The sequence below is a fragment of the Danio aesculapii genome, chromosome 17 (genome assembly GCF_903798145.1).
Source record: "Danio aesculapii chromosome 17, fDanAes4.1, whole genome shotgun sequence".
Taxonomy (NCBI): domain Eukaryota; kingdom Metazoa; phylum Chordata; class Actinopteri; order Cypriniformes; family Danionidae; genus Danio; species Danio aesculapii.
This window is the reverse complement of record NC_079451.1, coordinates 25,433,838-25,452,527: the sequence shown is the minus strand read 5'-3', so window position 1 is coordinate 25,452,527 and position 18,690 is coordinate 25,433,838. Positions and strand designations below refer to the sequence as shown.

At 42.2% G+C, this 18,690-nt stretch overlaps 1 protein-coding gene across 2 annotated transcripts in view; it reads right to left on the bottom strand.

Annotated features, from left to right (window-relative positions):
• Nucleotides 1-2,811: 2,811 nt before the first annotated feature.
• Nucleotides 2,812-18,690, bottom strand: part of asap3 (ArfGAP with SH3 domain, ankyrin repeat and PH domain 3) — a 53,907-nt gene continuing 38,028 nt past the window's right edge. Inside the window, exons 16-26 of one of the 2 annotated variants that reach the window (XM_056476600.1) lie at nt 18,427-18,518; nt 18,126-18,306; nt 17,426-17,511; nt 17,204-17,319; nt 6,959-7,026; nt 6,445-6,549; nt 6,012-6,216; nt 5,537-5,792; nt 4,665-4,866; nt 3,984-4,112; nt 2,812-3,568 (exon numbers count right to left, since the gene is read on the bottom strand). In XM_056476600.1, coding sequence (XP_056332575.1) covers nt 3,494-3,568; nt 3,984-4,112; nt 4,665-4,866; nt 5,537-5,792; nt 6,012-6,216; nt 6,445-6,549; nt 6,959-7,026; nt 17,204-17,319; nt 17,426-17,511; nt 18,126-18,306; nt 18,427-18,518 — 1,515 coding nt within the window. In that variant the 3' untranslated portion in view covers nt 2,812-3,493. The remainder of the gene's footprint in view (nt 3,569-3,983; nt 4,113-4,664; nt 4,867-5,536; nt 5,793-6,011; nt 6,217-6,444; nt 6,550-6,958; nt 7,027-17,203; nt 17,320-17,425; nt 17,512-18,125; nt 18,307-18,426; nt 18,519-18,690) is intronic. The other variant, XM_056476601.1, reaches the window with a different exon arrangement.

Below are 18,690 nucleotides of genomic sequence, written 5' to 3'. Positions count from 1 at the left end.
AAAGAGATGACAGATTATACTGGCACTCATCCAGCTGCTGTATCATGCTGCAAGCATTTCAGAGTGAACATCTGCTTCAGACTGACCTGAAACTTTCTGCACTGTCTGACCCTCTGACCAGTGACGTAACAACTGTCAATTATGCAATAGCTCAGTCAGACGCTAAGAGCTACCGATTTTCAATCTGTAAAGAAGCTGAGTGCTGGCAACCGTCCATTAGGCCCATCCAGAGTGATGGCTGAAAGAGGAGCAACTAATATGGATCTACACATACATAGCTGTGGAAAAAAAATTAAGAGACCACTTGATCTCTGGATTTACTAGATTTATAAGATATGGCTTTGAGTAAAATGTTAATGTTTGGTTTATTGCATGAAGGTTTAGTCTTGCAAATTTCAAATAAACAGTTATTTAGAAACATTATAAAGGGCACCTATCTTACTCCTTTTCAAGATTTAAGAGAAGTCTTTTATGTCTACAGAATGTGGCTGTAACGCTTAAGCTCAAAACACCCATCAGATTATTCATCAAACTTTTCTGAACATTAGAATTTTCTGCTCTGAACACAATATAGCTGTTGTTGTTGCCCGTGTATTTAATGCTGGTTCTCCTCACCCACCAATCTCTGCCTCGGCTGCGTCAGATAAACAGCACAGTGATAGACATGAAGGAAGCAGATCTCACGTAACGCTTGAGGAATACTACAGTAAGAACTTTATCAATGATTATTTGACGTATTTGTTGTGGAGTTGCAATGATGAGTCACACACAATGTTGTTACAAAGTTCGCGCGCGCATACACACACAGCGTGCGTCTTTAACTTTGCACTGTTTTTCAACGCAAATGTGACCAGATACATGTTAATATCCACTGCTGTATAAATATCTGTTATGTTAATGTACAAAATAACCTGATTTAACATCCGCAAACCGGGATTGAAGCATCTTCTTTTATAATTGTACTGACATTCAGTGGTGATAAAGATGGTAAAATCGCTGTAATTCATTAACAGGCAGTTTTAAAAACGTTTCAAACTTGTAAAACTCATACTTGATCACATTTGTTGATGATCACTGCGAGCTGAACCGATCTTTTATTCCCAGTTGCTTTGCGCATGTCCTGTCTTGTGGATATGATTATACACGTTACTATGGAGACATGTTAATACGGGACTGTCAATCTATTTGGTGGGTGGGGAAACCGCACTTCTACGTCATGTTGAAGTTGGCTGGACCAGGGGGGGGGCCAAGTTGGAGCAATGACTCTGGTCCCCCGGGCTCTGCAATTGGTTGGGACAATTCCAAATTGTATCAAAACAAACCATTACGATTGACTTAAGATTGGCAAGCAAAATTCTGAACATTGCAACCTGCAGAACCTGGAAACTTAAAAAAAATGTTGCAGTTGTCCTCAAAATGGGAGGGATTTGGATCCTATTTTAACGCCAGGAAATTAAAAAAAAGAGACTTATTGTTTTTATATTAGCCCAATATGACACACATAGACACACTATAACTACACACAGTTCTGTCTAAACATCTTACAAAAGATGATTTCAACATAGGTGCCCTTTAAGTAATTACAACTGGTCTAAATAACAAATTAGGGTTATTCCACCGAATGCTGATATCTTAACTCTGAAGTCTACACTGGTAGTGTGCTGTTTTAAAGCAAATGTAAACAGCTGAAAACTGTACTTTTTTTGTCATTTAAGCAAAAAACATTATATTAATTTAGTCATTAGAAGTTAACAGAATAAATCCACCAAACATAATTAACTCAAACACAAACTAAACATTGTAAATTGTAAATTTTCAAGTATAGGCTCTTAATTTTTTGCAATAGCTGTATATAATGTGTACATAATCCGTTTGAAAATAGATACCATTCTTAATCCCGGATTTGTGGCGAAATAAACTGGCGAGTGCAAAAACTGCATGCCTATTTGGTGACAGTAGAAGGCTTAAACATTCTAGAAAAAGATACTTACGCCATTTCTTCAAATAACAATGTATTATGTTCTATAATATAGTACTTACTGTAAGTCTTATAGGCAACAATAACTGATTAAAGTTATTTAGATGTAATGTGTATTTATATACAGTAGCACATAGACCTTAAGTCCGATTAACCCAGAAACAACAAATGCAGTTATAGTCTTTTAATTGTCATTATCCATTCTTAGAAAAAAAAATGCAAAACACTATCTTGAAGAAAATACAATTACGTTCAGAACAAACTGGACATGACTTTTGTAAATAATATAAGATGACAATGATACAAAATGGTTAATAGCATCATTTACAAGCAGCGTTACCGTTTGCTTTCCTAAAACACAAAGTCAGCTGAACCGCTTTGGACCTCTGCTGCCAACATACTGGACGCTTTCATCTCTGCCCGAAAAATTCTTCACAGAAGTCAATGAGATGGCAGAAGGGAAAACATCTGTTGTGTGCTTCAGCTTATCAAACATTTATACACCGTCTGCTAAGACAGTCCCAAATGCAACATAAACTTCCTCCATTTAAAGGAAGACCCTACAAAACATAGGCTAATGCTGGTCGATAACAATACAGACATGGAAGAGACAATAACTTTGAGCGGCAATAAAATATTTTTTTTTTTTTACCAAATACGATCCAGATTTAATGTGTGCTTCAGAATTTAATCTGTGTGTCTTTACTGTAGACAACAAAATATTCTACCAAAACAAGCCAGAGCTTTAAAAATCACCACGTTTGAGCTTTAAAAGTAACTGTGGCAGTGGACTAACATTGTTTGTGTGTGCACTATAAAGTGTAATAGTACTGTGTGGGTTACTTGATGTATTTTGGGTTTCTTTCGTAAGTAGCAATACTGAACAATACTGAAAAATCTGCAGTCCAAACCTATTGAGTGTTTCTTGTTGTTTGCGGTCTCTAGAATCTTTGTGTGCCTTATGTTTATGAATAACCCTTATTTCTTATGTCCGGGAATCAGCAGCAATAGGAGACGACGGTTCAGAGGAGACAGATGAAACCAAATCCATCCTCCTCTGTCTGGTGGACCTGCTGTCTGGCTAGGACTAATGGGCACGTCATAATGCCTGATGGTATAAAATGATATCCAGAGAGCAGCAACCACAGGATGAGGTTCAGCAAATGAGCCCAGTGCCTCCGAGTCTGGCAACAATCTCTTTTAGAGACCTTCAACTCCAATAGCCACGGCGTCAACATCAATAAGATACAACAAGTGCAGTCTAACAACAAAGCCCTTTTTTCCACCAAAGAAGTCCAGTCATTCATAAAACGTACCTGCCAATCCTTCAGTCCAGATGAACAGCTGAGATCCGTTCTGAGCAACACTGAATGGATCATCTTACCGTGTCCACACTAATGCTGTGAGAGAGTCTGTTCTCAAGTCTTTCATCTTCTAAGTGCATTTCACCGCTTCTAGGTCCAACGGCTCTGAAGATAAAAGCAACAGTCTAGACTGGCTCTACATGGTGTCATCTCATTCTCCTAATTTATGTACATAGTTGACTGGAAAGGTGCCGCTTCTAGAAGGTTCTCCCTCTATGTGGCCCACCTGGGAAAGAAGTGAGAAAGATGTTGAGGTTTAGACTCTAAATTCATTCACAGATTTTAAAAGTATAGCAGATAAACACAGGATTGGGACAAAATATCCCAACAGGATTAGCAATATCACTACATTTTGACCTTAGAGAAACATTCTTTGGTCCCTATGAGGAAAATGGCTCATAAACCACAAAGAATTAAGTATTTTGAGCATGCAAAAGTGCAGAATGTCTCCTGTGAGAGTTGGGTTTAGGGGCAGGGTTGGGGTAGGGGGGGATAGAGGTATCAACTAATACAGGTTGTACATTATAAAATCAATGGAAGCCAATGGAATGTTCACAAAATAAATCTGTGTGTGTGTGTGTGTGTGTGTGTGTGTGTGTGTGTGTGTGTGCTTTTCAGTGTGAGAGACATTGTATACTTACCCACCAGTGTGGGTCGTCAGTTGCTGTCACTATGATGACCTCATTCTTAAAAAAAGCGAGGTGATTGGCTCCAACCGCTCTGCAGTCAACCAATGCTTTGACCTTTTTGGGCCTTTCCCTTAATGAGATCTGACACAAACAGATAAAAGTTAAGACTGAAATACACTACATGAACTTTCAATGATAAATCATACAGTTGCTGACTTTAACACAGAGAAATCTCAAATCAAAATCAAGTCTGTTTACAAAAAAAATTAAACACAACTAAGGCTTTTGGTTTGCTCCTGATATTACCATGCAATTTTAGTGATCTGATTACAAGTGTTCAGTTGAGACGCATTACTATTTCTACCTTGTATTAATGGTCAGTCGAGATGCATTTCCATTTCTACTTGGCTATAACATACAGCCATTCCAGATGAGTATTATGTTAAAAAAAAGAAAGGTCTTTATAAAAAAAAAAAAGTCTGTCTGTCAAACACTGCATAATTGTCTTTGAAATTAATCCACAATCTGAAAACTAGCATCATCGCCTCAGAAATATCTGAGCTAAAGTTGTGCAGTGTATTTCACCCGTACAAATACATTGCAATGTTCAAACTAAACCAAAACATACTACATAAACGTACAGAAGACATCTTCTTAAAATTAAGAGAGTACGATTACTGCACGCCATATTACCATCGCATTTTTGCGTGAGCGAGGTGGTGGCAGTAAAACTGGCACCGAGACACTGTTGTTAGCATTAGCTGGAGGAGGTGCAGGGTTGGAAGCTGGACTGCAGTAAAGTTCCTCCTGACTGCCTGCATAGCCTGGAGATGGAGCTGAACCCTTTCCTTGACTGCCGCCACTCGTCCGCCGATATGAGGTCGTCTTCTCTGAGCTGCATACACAACATTTTGATTATAATATATCCGAATACGAGACTTACATATTCACAGAAATGCTGAGTTCAGGGGGTGCTACACTAAATTTTATAGAAATAGATTAGACTGGCTTAAATTCAAAACCAAAAATTGTAATTCTCAAAATGTACACTACATGTTGTTTTAAACCTGTGTTCTTTCTATTGTATATTTAAAAAGCAGATATTTTGAAAAATGTTTCCATTGACTTCAACTGTTTGGAAAAAAATACAATGAAAGTCAATGGATTACCAAATCGTATAGATCTGAAATAACACAAGAGTGAGTAAATGCCAGATTTTTTTTTTTTGGTGAATTATTCTTTAAACCAGGCCCAAACTTGGTCCTGGAGAGCCGGTGCCCTGCAGATTTTAACTCCAACTTGCTTCAACACACCTGCCAAAAAGTTTCTAGTATACCTAAGAGCTTGATTAGTTGGTTCAGGTATTTCTAATTGCAATTGGAGCTGAACTCCAGGCCCTCTATGACTGAGTTTGGGCACCTATGCTTTAAACAATACTTATAACTCATATGTAGTTAATTTTTAAATGCAATTTATACAACTGTAAAACTAAGATAATAATAATGTACAATACTGAGGAAACATCTAGCCTCAAGTTAAAGCAATGCAGGATTGCAGTGACTAACCTGACAGGTCCTCTCTGACTCTGGGGTGAGGTGGAGTGATTTTTGCCCTCTGCCCCTGAGAAAGCCTGTCCCTCCCAGAACACGGTCTGTCTCTGTCCTTTAGATGGTCCGGTGCTGTGAGAACGTGCAGGTGTGGGTCCACAGGGCTCTGGAGGTGTAATGCTGATTCTCTGAAAGCAGCCCGTGGGATGAGAACTCTGACGGTATGGGGTGTGAGTCTCTGGAATGGAACCCGAAATCTGAGGATCTGAACGTCCTGTGGGGACACATATTACCTATGACCGTGCTGTGGTTTGTCTGGAATAAACCTACAGGGTTTCTACAGAAATCTACATATGCAACTGGCTCAATTCATCTTCTCAGACAACATCTAATCATTTTTGTTTATCAACCAAAGATTCTGTTATTTTGTGGATGCTAAATTCCAGACTTCAGCTGTCAAACATCAATTAAACGCTGATAAACAGCATCCTACCTCTCTGTATTGCTTTAGCTGGTAATGGAGGTGGCATGTGGCAACCAGTAGGGGCGCTGTTGTTGGGTGGATTTTGATATAGGAAGTCAATGTTCTCATAGGTTCTGGCTGGACAGCTTTTATTTAAATTCCACGCAGACGAGCAGTGCCCGTTCATGCCAGTAGGGGGAAGTGGAGACCGTGAGCCTTTAGGATGGGGACTTGCCTAAAGAATGACAATGAGCATTTGTTTAGATTTTGAGTAAAAAGAGACATCTGTGTTCCTGAGCACTACTTTGCTTATGTATATATATATATGTGTGTGTGTGTGTGTGTGTATATATATATATGTGTGTGTATATATATATATATATATATATATATATATATATATATATATATATATATATATACATACACACAAAAATCCATATAGTATGAAGTCATCACAGACCCTTTCATCCAGATCGTCTTCACTGTCATACATGTCCTGTGGCATCTCCCATGTGTATTCAACATGGATCTGAGAGTTAAACTTCCCACTGTGTGCCAATTCCAACTGGACATACACAAAAAAGGTAAGAAATATTATAGCCAACTCACATACTGAGACTTTTGACAAGAATGGGATTTCACACTACAAAAAGAGATACACGAATGATACTTCACACTAAAAAAAGAGATACACCCAAACAAAAACTTTATAATCAACTCTTTGGGACTGCATGATTTGGCAGAAATTATATAAAACTGCAACATTACTGTATGTTTGCTTTATGTGATGATACAATTATATGCAGGGGATGTTGCTTAAGAACACAGTCATATGAGACTTCAGGATATTAAACAGGATAAAGTTGAACCTAGTCAACCAGGAGATAATATCTGTACAAACATGTGCTCGCATACACAGACAAAGCCAATAAAAGCTTTGCATCAGCAGTGTGTGTACAATATGTCAAGCTCACCAGTTCAATACACTGCATGTGCTGCAGTCTCTTGGCAATGTCAAGAGCCGTCTCGCCCGCAGAGTTCACTACAGGACAGTCAGAACAATAGAAGATCACAATCAGACAGAAGATTTATTTGTCTACCGAACTACATTCCTGTATGTGTGTCAATCATGCTCATAGTTGTACAGTCTGTTTATCTATCTACCTGTCCATCCATCTATCTATCTATCTATAGATTCGTCCATCCATCTATTAGTAAACAATCACAAATCTCACAGTTTGGATCACATAATGGTTTTTCTAGTCATGGATCAGACTATATTTTTGGTTCAGCCAAAAAGGAAAAACAGTACTGCAAGAACCTTTTGGTTTTAACAAACATAACTTAGAACCTGTAATTTTATTCAAGATAAAATGAAGTAATCAGCTGAATAAAAATAAATTGTAAAATATTTTGTACTGTGAAAAATTCACAGTTACTACTACTGTTGCTGATAACGCAACATGTATAAATGTATAAATCTAAAATTATAGTTTGTATTTATTTTTAGTCTCATTTTCAAGGAATGATTCAGTTGTTCACTCATAAAACTTCATGTTTCATTGCTAGATGTGTCATTTTTGAAGAATTATTCAGTGGCATATATTTTGATGGCTGGTTGTCGCCACCTATTGGTTAAATAATGTAATTGCTGCCTACATCTTTCATTTTTGAGGGTCGTTAAATGCATAAGACATCTGTGGTTTTATCTTTAACTTTAAACTTGTATCCCAGTATTTCTGTGTTATTTGACTGTAACTTCATAACTAACTCAAAAGACTAAAGACTGAATCTCTTTCTTGATTTTCTGCATTTTCACAATTAAATGCAGTGATTGGGAAGATTAATAAACATATGCAAATCACCATCATTTATAATTTATATTTCGTGTGTGTTGAGATCCTGATCTTTTAATGATTAATCATCCAGCTTACACATGCATTACACCAGGGGTTTTCAAACTGTGGGGCGCAATCACCTATTAAGGGGGGCGCGAGACATTGAGGCTTGCACTTGAGTAAATTATGATGCCGATTTGTATGTGTTCACTAGAGTGAATATGATTAGCGTTAGCTCCACATCTAACTATCAGGCACGTGTAGAGTTAATGCATTCAAGTAAAACATATACAAATAAAATGGAGCGGGTGCTTTTTAAAATGAAATGAATGAAAGTAAAACAGGTGAGCTTCTGACAAAAAAGTGCCCTTCTGGATCAAGTCAGCAGGATGCCCTTCTGGATCTTTCACTAACTTTGAAGACATGCTGACTACGCTTACATGGACACAATGGTTATTTGCCTTAATCTGAATCAGACAATAACATAATTAAGATGTACGTGAAGTGCTGTCATGTAAGAGTTTCATGTAATTTTAGGTGACTTTAACTGCAGTCCGGCAGCTTCACTTTCACTCATGAACTTTTCATTCGTGCCCCCGTAACAAACTGGGGTATTAGACACAAATAAGGAGTAAGAACTGTTGGAAGAGTGTTATGGAATTTTATAACGCACGCCGAATGTAAAGAAAAAAACGTACACATTTCGCGATGTGCGTGTGTACGGTCCTTTACTGACTAAAGTCCTACATGACGGTAATAGCAGTGTTGCCAGATTGGAAATGTCAAAGTATCGTACCAGAACCTCAAAATTATCGTATTTGGAGAAAAATTATCGTACACGAGTCAAACGAAGAGTATACTGCTATTATCTAGACACATAGCTTTTTTGACACAATGTGCACAATACATTAAAAAACTAGGCATACCTTAATGGGAAGGTTCAAACTGCACCTCTGAGTTGCTGTTATGGAATGTTGCATGTTGCCAGATGTTAAGGGATTTATTTTGCTGTACAAACTGGATGCCGTCATAGACTGCAAAATAGTGCTGGTTGCCTTGAAAGCAGTGCACCCTCCCGAATTTTTAACACACTCTGAGGTGTGCATGCTTTGTTTTGATGAGATTAACTTTGGGAAAAAACACGTTCACATGACGCATTTGAATGGGGAAAAACGAGAACATCAAGGGAAAACTCCCGTCCTTCTCACCTTCCTTTACAGCACTAATTGTTTTAACATTATTGCTTAAAAAAAAATTTACCTCAAATTGAAAACTACTGACCTAACCACGAGCACGTGCAGCAGGAGCGTTAACTCATGAGAGAGAGCCATTCTCCACGTTGATTGGCTGAGAAGATGTAACTTAAGATGAGTTAGAAAATGTGCCTAACTCCACCTTCTCCTCACAGACAGTACAGAATTGATGCAGCTAGATTAATAAGTAAAGAAGCCCGAAGATTACAATGAAATTACTTTTAAATGCCATAAAATTCTGAAATCATCATAGATTATAGGATTTTTATCATTATTGATCGAACAGAGGTCGAAATTAACATACAAATACGATAATTATCGTACGTCTGGCAATGCTGGGTAATAGTTTGATTGCGGTGTTTACTTCAATAATGCCAGTAATATATGCATACTCCACATGGCTTGTTTCCATTTCGGTTTAGTTCAGTTATGACTTTAGTCAGATTAAGGTAATCAAAAACGCTATTTACATGGTAGACTCTTAATCAGAGTATTGTCTTAATTGTAATAAAAATCTATTGGTGTCCTTGTAAACGTACTCAATGTTCGACTCAACCACACCGTCAGGGCTCTGAGAACTTGGCTTCGTGAAGCAGCATTTTCTATGTACATACATCAAAAGTAAGTAGGCAATGGCTCACACTTATTGAGAGTGGAAGATGATTTACAGTTGGTCGTGTCAGGAATCCAACCACAGATTAGCATGTTGTCCTCACAGAAACAGGCACAGACTGAATCAGGTGAGCTATATATTTATGTTTTAATGTAATTAATGTTACACACTTAAAACGCCGCAAGTAATATGTGAATGACGTTTGCACATGCATTATTATTTTGGCTTGGTGGAAGGTGGGTAGGGGGCGAGTGAAATTGGCCAAACTTGTGTGTCCTAAAAGTTTGAAAACCACAGCATTACACAATGCATTAATGCAGGCTAAGCAAGTAGTGACAGAAAACACCTTTAATGAAACCCACCAAATCCCGAATAACCTAACACAACTTCTTCAGTCATCATTATATTTCACGAGTTCACACTTGCAACAGTTTCAGAATAAAGCGTATTTGGCGTGCTGTCCGGGGAGAGGGCTCTGAGCTCGGGGAAGACACCCAAACTCGAGTCATTCCTCTTATCAGGAAACAAAGAGGAATAGGGATTCGAGCGAAGTATCTAGCCCGGCCCCAGAACGCTCCCCCCGGGATAGTAATGCTTAAGAGGTGAGGTGACGGGGTGGTGGAGGGATGCTAAAGTCGTAAGATGCTGCAGGTAAGACAGCTTTGGTATATATAGGGGTTTGGTCAAGAACTGATTGGATAATAGAATAATTGTCAATGACGTATTTGATACTGAAACTTCTGCGCGTGCTCCTCCCGAAATTTGTTTATCAAACATCACTTCACGAGTTCACACTTGCAACAGTTTCAGAATAAAGCGTATTTGGCGTGCTGTCCGGGGAGAGGGCTCTGAGCTCGGGGAAGACACCCAAACTCGAGTCATTCCTCTTATCAGGAAACAAAGAGGAATAGGGATTCGAGCGAAGTATCTAGCCCGGCCCCAGAACGCTCCCCAAAAATCGCTTATTTTGTTACAGGACAGCAGCCAGACAAGTGGGTGAGCCCCCCAAAATTTGCTGATCTTTAAAATTTGGAGGGGTGCTGTTAAGCTGATGGTTGTGCTTTGCAAGGTGTGTGTCTCGGGAGGAGGCAGTAACTGTATTGATGGTGATGCGTTAAGTGTCTCCAGCAGGAGTCGTCGCTCCCACGGGAGACGGGCGTCTCCCATAGGAGCGGTCACTGCGCTGGCAGTGGTGGTAAGGTGTACTTCTCCCATGGGAGCTGTCACTGCACTTGCAGTGGTGCATAATTAAGGTGTACGTCTCCCGAGGGAGCTGTCACTGCGCTTGCAGTGGTGCATGATAAGGTGTACGTCTCCCATGGGAGCTGTCACTGCGCTTGCAGTGGTGCATAATTATAAGGTGTACGTCTCCCGTAGGAGCTGTCACTGCGCTTGCAGTGGTGCATAATGAGGTGTACGTCTCCCATGGGAGCGGTCACTGCACTTGCAGTGGTGCAAAATTTTGTAAAGGTGTACGTCTCCCGTAGGAGCGGTCACTGCACTAGCAGTGGTGCATGATAATGAGGTGTACGTCTCCCGTGGGAGCTGTCACTGCACTTGCAGTGGTGCGTAATTATAAAGTGTACGTCTCCCGTAGGAGCGGTCACTGCGCTTGCAGTGGTGCATAATGAGGTGTACGTCTCCCATGGGAGCGGTCACTGCACTTGCAGTGGTGCATAATTTATAAAGGTGTACGTCTCCCGTAGGAGCGGTCACTGCGCTTGCAGTGGTGCATAATGAGGTGTACGTCTCCCATGGGAGCGGTCACTGCACATACAGTGGTGCATAATATATAAAGGTGTACGTCTCCCGTAGGAGCGGTCACTGTACTAGCAGTGGTGCATAATAATGAGGTGTGTGTCTCCCGAGGGAGCGGTCACTGCACTTGCAGTGGTGCATAAGATGTATGTCTCCCGTGGGAGCTGTCACCGCACTTGCGGTGGTGCATGATTATAAAGGTGTACGTCTCCCGTAGGAGCGGTCACCGCGCTAGCGGTGGTGCATAAAAAGGTGTACGTCTCCCGTGGGAGCAGTCTCTGCGCTTGCAGTGGTGCATAATAATGAGGTGTGCATCTCCTGTTGGAACGGTTATGTAGATGCTGTATTAGCGTTATTAAAATATATTATGCAAAGTATATTTCGAAGGAAGTGTCGTGTCAATGAAGGAATGTGTTTTGAATAAGGGTTTGATGGGCTTTTCTAATGTGAGAGCGGTCGGCTCGAATGTAGCACTTAAAGGCCTGTGAGGACCAGCGTCCGAGTGTTTGGATCTGCTGCTCTGATAGACCATTTTGTGCTGCAGTGGTGGCTGCGCCTATTCTGAAGGAATGGCTGGAGAAATTGTCAGCTGGAAAGCCCGACTTAATTAGGACGCATTTAAGATGCTTCTGGAACCAGAAACGAGTGACTGGGCGATTGCTATCGTCTGTAAAAAGGGGGTCTGAAAGGGAAGTGGCTTGTGATCTCCTGATATGTGAAAATGCTAGCAGTGTTTGGTATGGATGGATAGGTGATTGAAGGTTGAAAATGTAAATGTAATGGCCTCTTTTTGCTTTATCAGTTTTGCTTTGTTTAATGAGGAAAGAAATGGTTTCGTTATCCAGCGTTACTAGATCGGATATGGTGGGATGAATGTTTGGGTTGAACCCTGATGTAATGGTGAGTTCTGAACACCTTAAAAATCCGAAGAAGGCTAAAATAAACATGGCGTCGAGAGTACGTGCTGTGTGGATTGATTCGTATCCTTTGCGAAGAGTGGATATGCATTTAGTGAGTGTTTTCAGTGTTATGGGTTGTCGGGTGTCATGACGTGTGGGGTGGGTTCTCTGTATGCCTTTCAAGAGAAGAGTTGTTTGCGAATTAGCTATGTGAGGTGCAGGGGAGCCGTAAATTAGTTTGTGGAAAAATTGAATTCCACTCAAATAGCCTTTAATGGAATTGATCTGGAGTTTTTTGATAATTGTGAGGTAGGATATGTAAGATGAAATGGAAAGTAGAGAAAAATCTGGAAACAGTATGTTATAACATGCATGGAATGTTTTAAAGCTTTTCCATGCTGTTAAATATGACTGCAGGGTTCTAGGAGCCACTGCCTGAAGGATAAAGTCGAGAGAGGCTCCAAGCAGGTTTTTTTTTTTTTTTTTTTTTTAAAGGATGATCTATGGGAATATCAGCTCTGAATAAGGAGGGACTTGGATTGGAAACTGATCCGCCTCTGGAGCCAAATGTCTGAATTTCTGGAAGGCAAAACGAGAGAGAGAGTCAGCAATTTGATTTTTGGACCCAGAAATGTGATTTGCAGTTAAAATAAACTGGTCACATGCTGAGATCCAAGTTAGGCGTCTTAGTAGGGGAATTAGTGCTAGCGAATTTGAACGGCCTTTATTTATACAGTGAACGGTTGCTTCATTGTCACAGTGAATTATGATGCGGGAAGAGGACCATTCTTTACCCCATAGGGATGCAGCGACGACTAGTGGGTAGAGCTCGAATAGCGCCGATGATTTTAGTGGTTGCGGCAGGTCTAATAGCTGGGGCGGCCAAGTGGACGCGAACCAGCGTCCTTGATAGTAGCCTCCGAATCCGATTGACGGGGCGGCGTCGGTGAATAAATTAATGTCTGCTGGGGAGGATATTAGGTCGCTGTAAAAGAAGGAGAGACCGTTCCATTGTTTGAGGAATAATATCCATAAACGGAGTTCGTTTAGGCTATTGTCATCGATGGATATAATATCCTCTAGACCGTGAGCTGAGGACGCGAGAAATAAGAGATGAGAAATAAACGAGCGGCCTTGGGGAATTATGCGCATTGCGAAATTCAAATGGCCGAGAATTGATAATAGCTCACGCTTAGAACAGAGGGGACTGTCTAATAGGGAGGAAGCTACCAGGATCGTTCGATCAATTTTTTCCTTTGGTAGGGACGCTTGGAATTTATTGGAGTCTAATTTGATGCCCAAGAATTCGATTGAAGTGCTTGGACCGGCGGTTTTTTCCTCGGCGAGGGGAATCCCGAGTTCAGCGAAAACCTTCTGAACTGTCAAAAGGTGCGCGGCTGGTATAGCGTCTGGTGGTGAGATGATTAGGAAATCATCTAGTAGATGTATTAGATGCGGGATTTCGTAGTTATTGGAAAGGATCCAGCAGATTGCTTCCGACAGCGTATCGAAAATCTTTGGACTACTTCTGCAACCAAAGGTTAGGCGGACGGAAAAATAATAATTTTTTCGCCAAAGAATGCCGAAAAGGTGCCAAAAGTCAGGGTGGATGGGCATGACTTTAAAGGCGGACGTTATGTCGACTTTAGCCATCCATGCGCCGCGACCCGCGATTTTAATTAATGAAATAGCTTGGTCGATGTCATGATAAATCATTGAGTACTCTTCCAGAGGGATGAGACTGTTAATACTAGGAAACGGAGAGTTATGAGGGGAGGAGAGGTCGATTATTAAGCGTTTTTTATCGGAGAATTTCCTAGTGGCGATGCCAATAGGACTGACGCGATAAACTCTGAAAGGAGGTGCGGAGAAAGGACCCATCATGAAATTTTCGTCTACTTCTTTTTTGATTAGACGGTCGACGACGTCGGGTTCGGCGAGAGCGGACTGAAGATTTGGACAAATGAAACTACAGGTGGGTAGGCTAGTGACACCTGGATGAAAACCTGAAGACAGACCCGTTAATAGAAATTCGGTGAATTTGGGATCGGGATGTTTGAGCAGTTCCGATTTTAGGCGAGAAACATTCACAGGAGTCGATAGGTACTTTCTGGTATTTTTATTTACAGATTTTCTCACTGGACATACTGTGCGGGCGTGAGCGCCGCCGCAGAAATTGCAAACATGCAAAAAACGACATTTCTGTCTCCAGCACCTGCCGCTATTGAAGCCGGTGCACGGGCTGGCGGAGGCTGGGACAGAAGAGCTGTGATCAGAAAAAAGGGGCGGAATATTTGGGTTTGAAGGGACGTAACTGGTAGATCTGGGCTGGGCTGGGTCGGGGAGGGGAGGAGGGATGGGATTTATGAATGGGCATGATTCTGTGTGGTGGGTGGTGGATCGACAGACCGCGCAAGATATACTGCGGCAACCGAGAAAGACTTTATTATGGAGATCTGTGTCTATGGCTCCCCAGAATGGGGTCTGGTTCCATTGTGAAATGCGAATGGCGCATTTAGCGGAGAAAAGGCGGTGGTATGTATAGAAATGAGAGCCTCCGTATGAGAGCGCGAGCTCAGCGACTATCGCGAGATAATCATTGAGCTCACGCCTCCTGTGGGGATAGACAGAACAAATGACGTCTGTATATCTTGAAAATGCTATTGTGAATTCTGCGAATGATAAGATGCGTGACTGAATGTTAGCTGTGTTTTTTAAAGTTACTGAAAATTGGCCGCAATCTATCTGGCGGTCTGCCGATGTGGGTGAAATGGGTGAGAGGAGAGAAAAAAGATCAACATCCGAACCTGACAGGATTTGGCTCCTGATGGTGTTGGAGACGGGTGGAGGATCCAGGGCGAGGGCGTTGGGTGGAACAGGTAGAGGCGTGGCTGTGGACAGAGAAAAAGACTTAGTGTGAAGAAGTGGCTGTGGGATGTTGGAGGCTAGAGCCGCTTGCGGAGGCATGCTCGCGCTACTGCTGGCCCTAGGATCACCGGTGGGAGGGAAAGAGAAAAGGGGAGGGGCTTCCGACGTTAGTGACGTCAGCGGAGGCGGCCTCACGCTGGAACTTGCGTCGGGGCCTGGAGGAAAGTTGTAAGCTAGGGCCGCTTGCGGAGGCATGCTCGCGCTGCTGACCCTAGGATCACCGGTGGGAGGAAAAGAGAAGAGAGGAGGGGCTGCCGACGTTAGTGACATCAGCGGAGGCGGCCTCACGCTGGAACTTGCGTCGGGGCCTGAAGGAAAGTTGTAAGCTAGGGCCGCTTGCGGAGGCATGCTCGCGCTGCTGCTGGCCCTAGGATCACCAGTGGGAGAAAAAGAGAAGAGAGGAGGGGCTGCCGACGTTAGTGACATCAGCGGAGGTGGCCTCGCGCTGGAACTTGCGTCGGGGCCTGAGAAAACCTGGGGAAGAAGAGGAGGAATTAGAGGAGCTGGGTTTTGAGCTGGGAGCTGAGGCGGCCTCGCGCTCGCACTGCTCGTGGGAGCTTGGGAGGAATGGGGAGGCAGGATGTGAATTTGGGCCTGTGCTTCCTGTAGCGACCCTGCGCTTGAGTTTGAAGGGGGGGCTGCGGGCCAAGGATATATTTGAGGATGAGCTTCTGGTGCCGCTAGCGGAGGCAAGCTCACGCTATACTGGCGGCTCGAAGGAACGAGTCCAGAGCCGGCGTGGAGTCCCACTTCCGGGGTTTGAGATCCTACGTCCTCTGGACCTTGGGCTCTCCCCAGACTCGCTGACGGCCTGCTGCTGCGTCCGGGTCTGGAAGACTGGTTTCGATCCGGACGCTGGTATGGAGACTTTTGTACCTGGCCGGATTTTTTCGTGGCTTTGGAAGGTGGAGTGATGGAAGGAAGTGGTGCTCCGGATTGCAAGGCGTTATACATAGCCAGGAGGTCCGCCTTGGTGGTTCGGCGCGGAACGGTGACGCCTGCGCTGGCCAATGCTTGGCGGAGGTCGGAGACGGTGTTTATCCCTGTGGCTGGGACGGAGGACATGGCTGAGGCAAATGATGAGGCTGGAGAGGATTGCCTTCTGGGAGATGGAGATGGTGAGCCCCGTCTTGATCGGACAGCCGTGATTCTGGCTGAACGGCGGCCTCGAGGTGGAGCCGCGGGCTGAGCTGATGCGCTCTGCGGGGCTACGGAGCTTTGGGTACCGGCGGGAGATCTCAGAGGAGCCTCGGCAAGGAAGGCGTCGTCCTCTGCGAAGAGATTAATCTCAGACATTCTGCGTCGAAGTTTGGATGCTAAAGTCGTAAGATGCTGCAGGTAAGACAGCTTTGGTATATATAGGGGTTTGGTCAAGAACTGATTGGATAATAGAATAATTGTCAATGACGTATTTGATACTGAAACTTCTGCGCGTGCTCCTCCCGAAATTTGTTTATCAAACATCACTTAACAGGAAAGCCTAAATGCTTTCATAAATATGATTTGAATGACGGGAGAGGCAATCTCTCTGTGATTGTTACAAATTTAGGAATCTAAATCTACTAGTTAAAAAATGTATTAATCCACAGGCCACGTGTGTTCCGAACTGTGGGTTGTGATCCATACGAATCACGGATCAACAGTGATGCATTACATCCCTACAATCTAACTAACTAACTAACTAACTAACTAACTAACTAACTAACTAACTAACTAACTAACTAACTAACTATTTATCCATCCATCCATCCATCCATCCATCTGTCTGTCTGTCTATCTATCCATCTAATCCATGGAATCCACTAAATAACCATTCATCATTTAATGTCTATGCATTGATTCTCCATCCATCCATCATTTCTATCCATTTATCTATTTACCGTCCATTCATCACATTTTCATAGTAACCAAGTTACTGATTTTTGCATACCTGTATGTAAAACAGCCTTTGCTTTGAGTAGAAGTTTCAAACACTCTGTTTTTTTGTACAATGCACAGTAATGAAGAGCTGTGTTTCCTTCTACAGTCTTCTTTTCCAGGCAGCCACTGTGAAAACACACAGACACACAGAGAGGGAGAGAGGAAGAGCAGTCAGCCGATGGACATCCTAACTGTTGCTGATAGATTGGTGACTATAGTAGATTTCTCTCACCAGTTCTGTGCAAGAAAATCCACCAGAGCCAGAGAAGTCTTATCAGACATGCGCACAGCTAAGTGAAGACCGGTCTCCTTCAGATCCTGTGAGATGAAGAAAAGCATGAGATAAAGTTACCGACCGCTGCCAACCAGCCACCGTGTTGGCGAAACAAGTGCGCTGTTATTCAAGTGTCAATAAATCACAGGAAACAGCATGACGAGTGACAAAAATTCATGAACTGGACTTTTGAGTTGGCGTACTACAATTCTCTACTTGTAAGTGTATGTGGGTGCACAAAAATAAAACTGATGATTCAGTCACTGAGTCATTAAAGTCAAATTCTGCTTAAGATAAATAGACCAAATAACACACAGACACACACACATAGAAAACAAACTCAAACACAAGCAGAGCAGTCATTACACAGCTTGTGCTCACTTCCTGAGTGGGCTGAGGAGAGGAGAAATCTGATTAAAGATGGGGAAAGAAAGAGGAAATACAGAATTACAGAGAGCGAATGATGCATGATTAATAACATCCACACAGATGTCTCGTTTCTGCTTATACATTTCAAACTGATCAGGAATAAATAAACATACATTTAACTTAACCGCAGGAAATCACATATGAAATGGACATCTCAGGAAATGTCTGAAGTCAGAAATAGAGTAATGGGATGTTTATGTTCTCTTATGGTGGGATTGAGTAGTCTCACCTGTCCATCGGGTATGGTGACTGGTTTAGACAGGTCCTCTCCCTCTGCGTAGTGCTGCAGCAGTGACATGAGGTCTTTGCTCCTCACAGTGTCAAACATGCGGTATGCTTCAGAGTGCTCTTTAGGGAGAACATATCTCCGCTCTGCATACTTTGCTACAATGTACTCCTTCCTCGCTGTCCTGGGATGCACAGAAACAAAATGAACCAGAAAGAAAAAATTAAAGAATAGCTACTGACAAAGCAAATAAATGTTGCTGTTATTAAGATGCTATGTTTGTAAACTACACAATATGACTCACATGTCACTCTTTGGAAGAGGCTTGACTGCATCATTGGGTAAGTTGACCTCCATGATATCATTAAATCTGGCATTTCCAATGCTCACTGCCAACTGTGAATCAAAGCATAACTAATGAATGCATCTGAACACCGCATTCATGCATCCGGCTTCGTGCATACATGTTTGGTAACATATCCAACTGAGCAGTAAAATAGAAACATACATTTGAATGAAAGAGCTCTAACACTTGGGAAGATTTCTCCTTACTGTAAGAGGTAAAGAG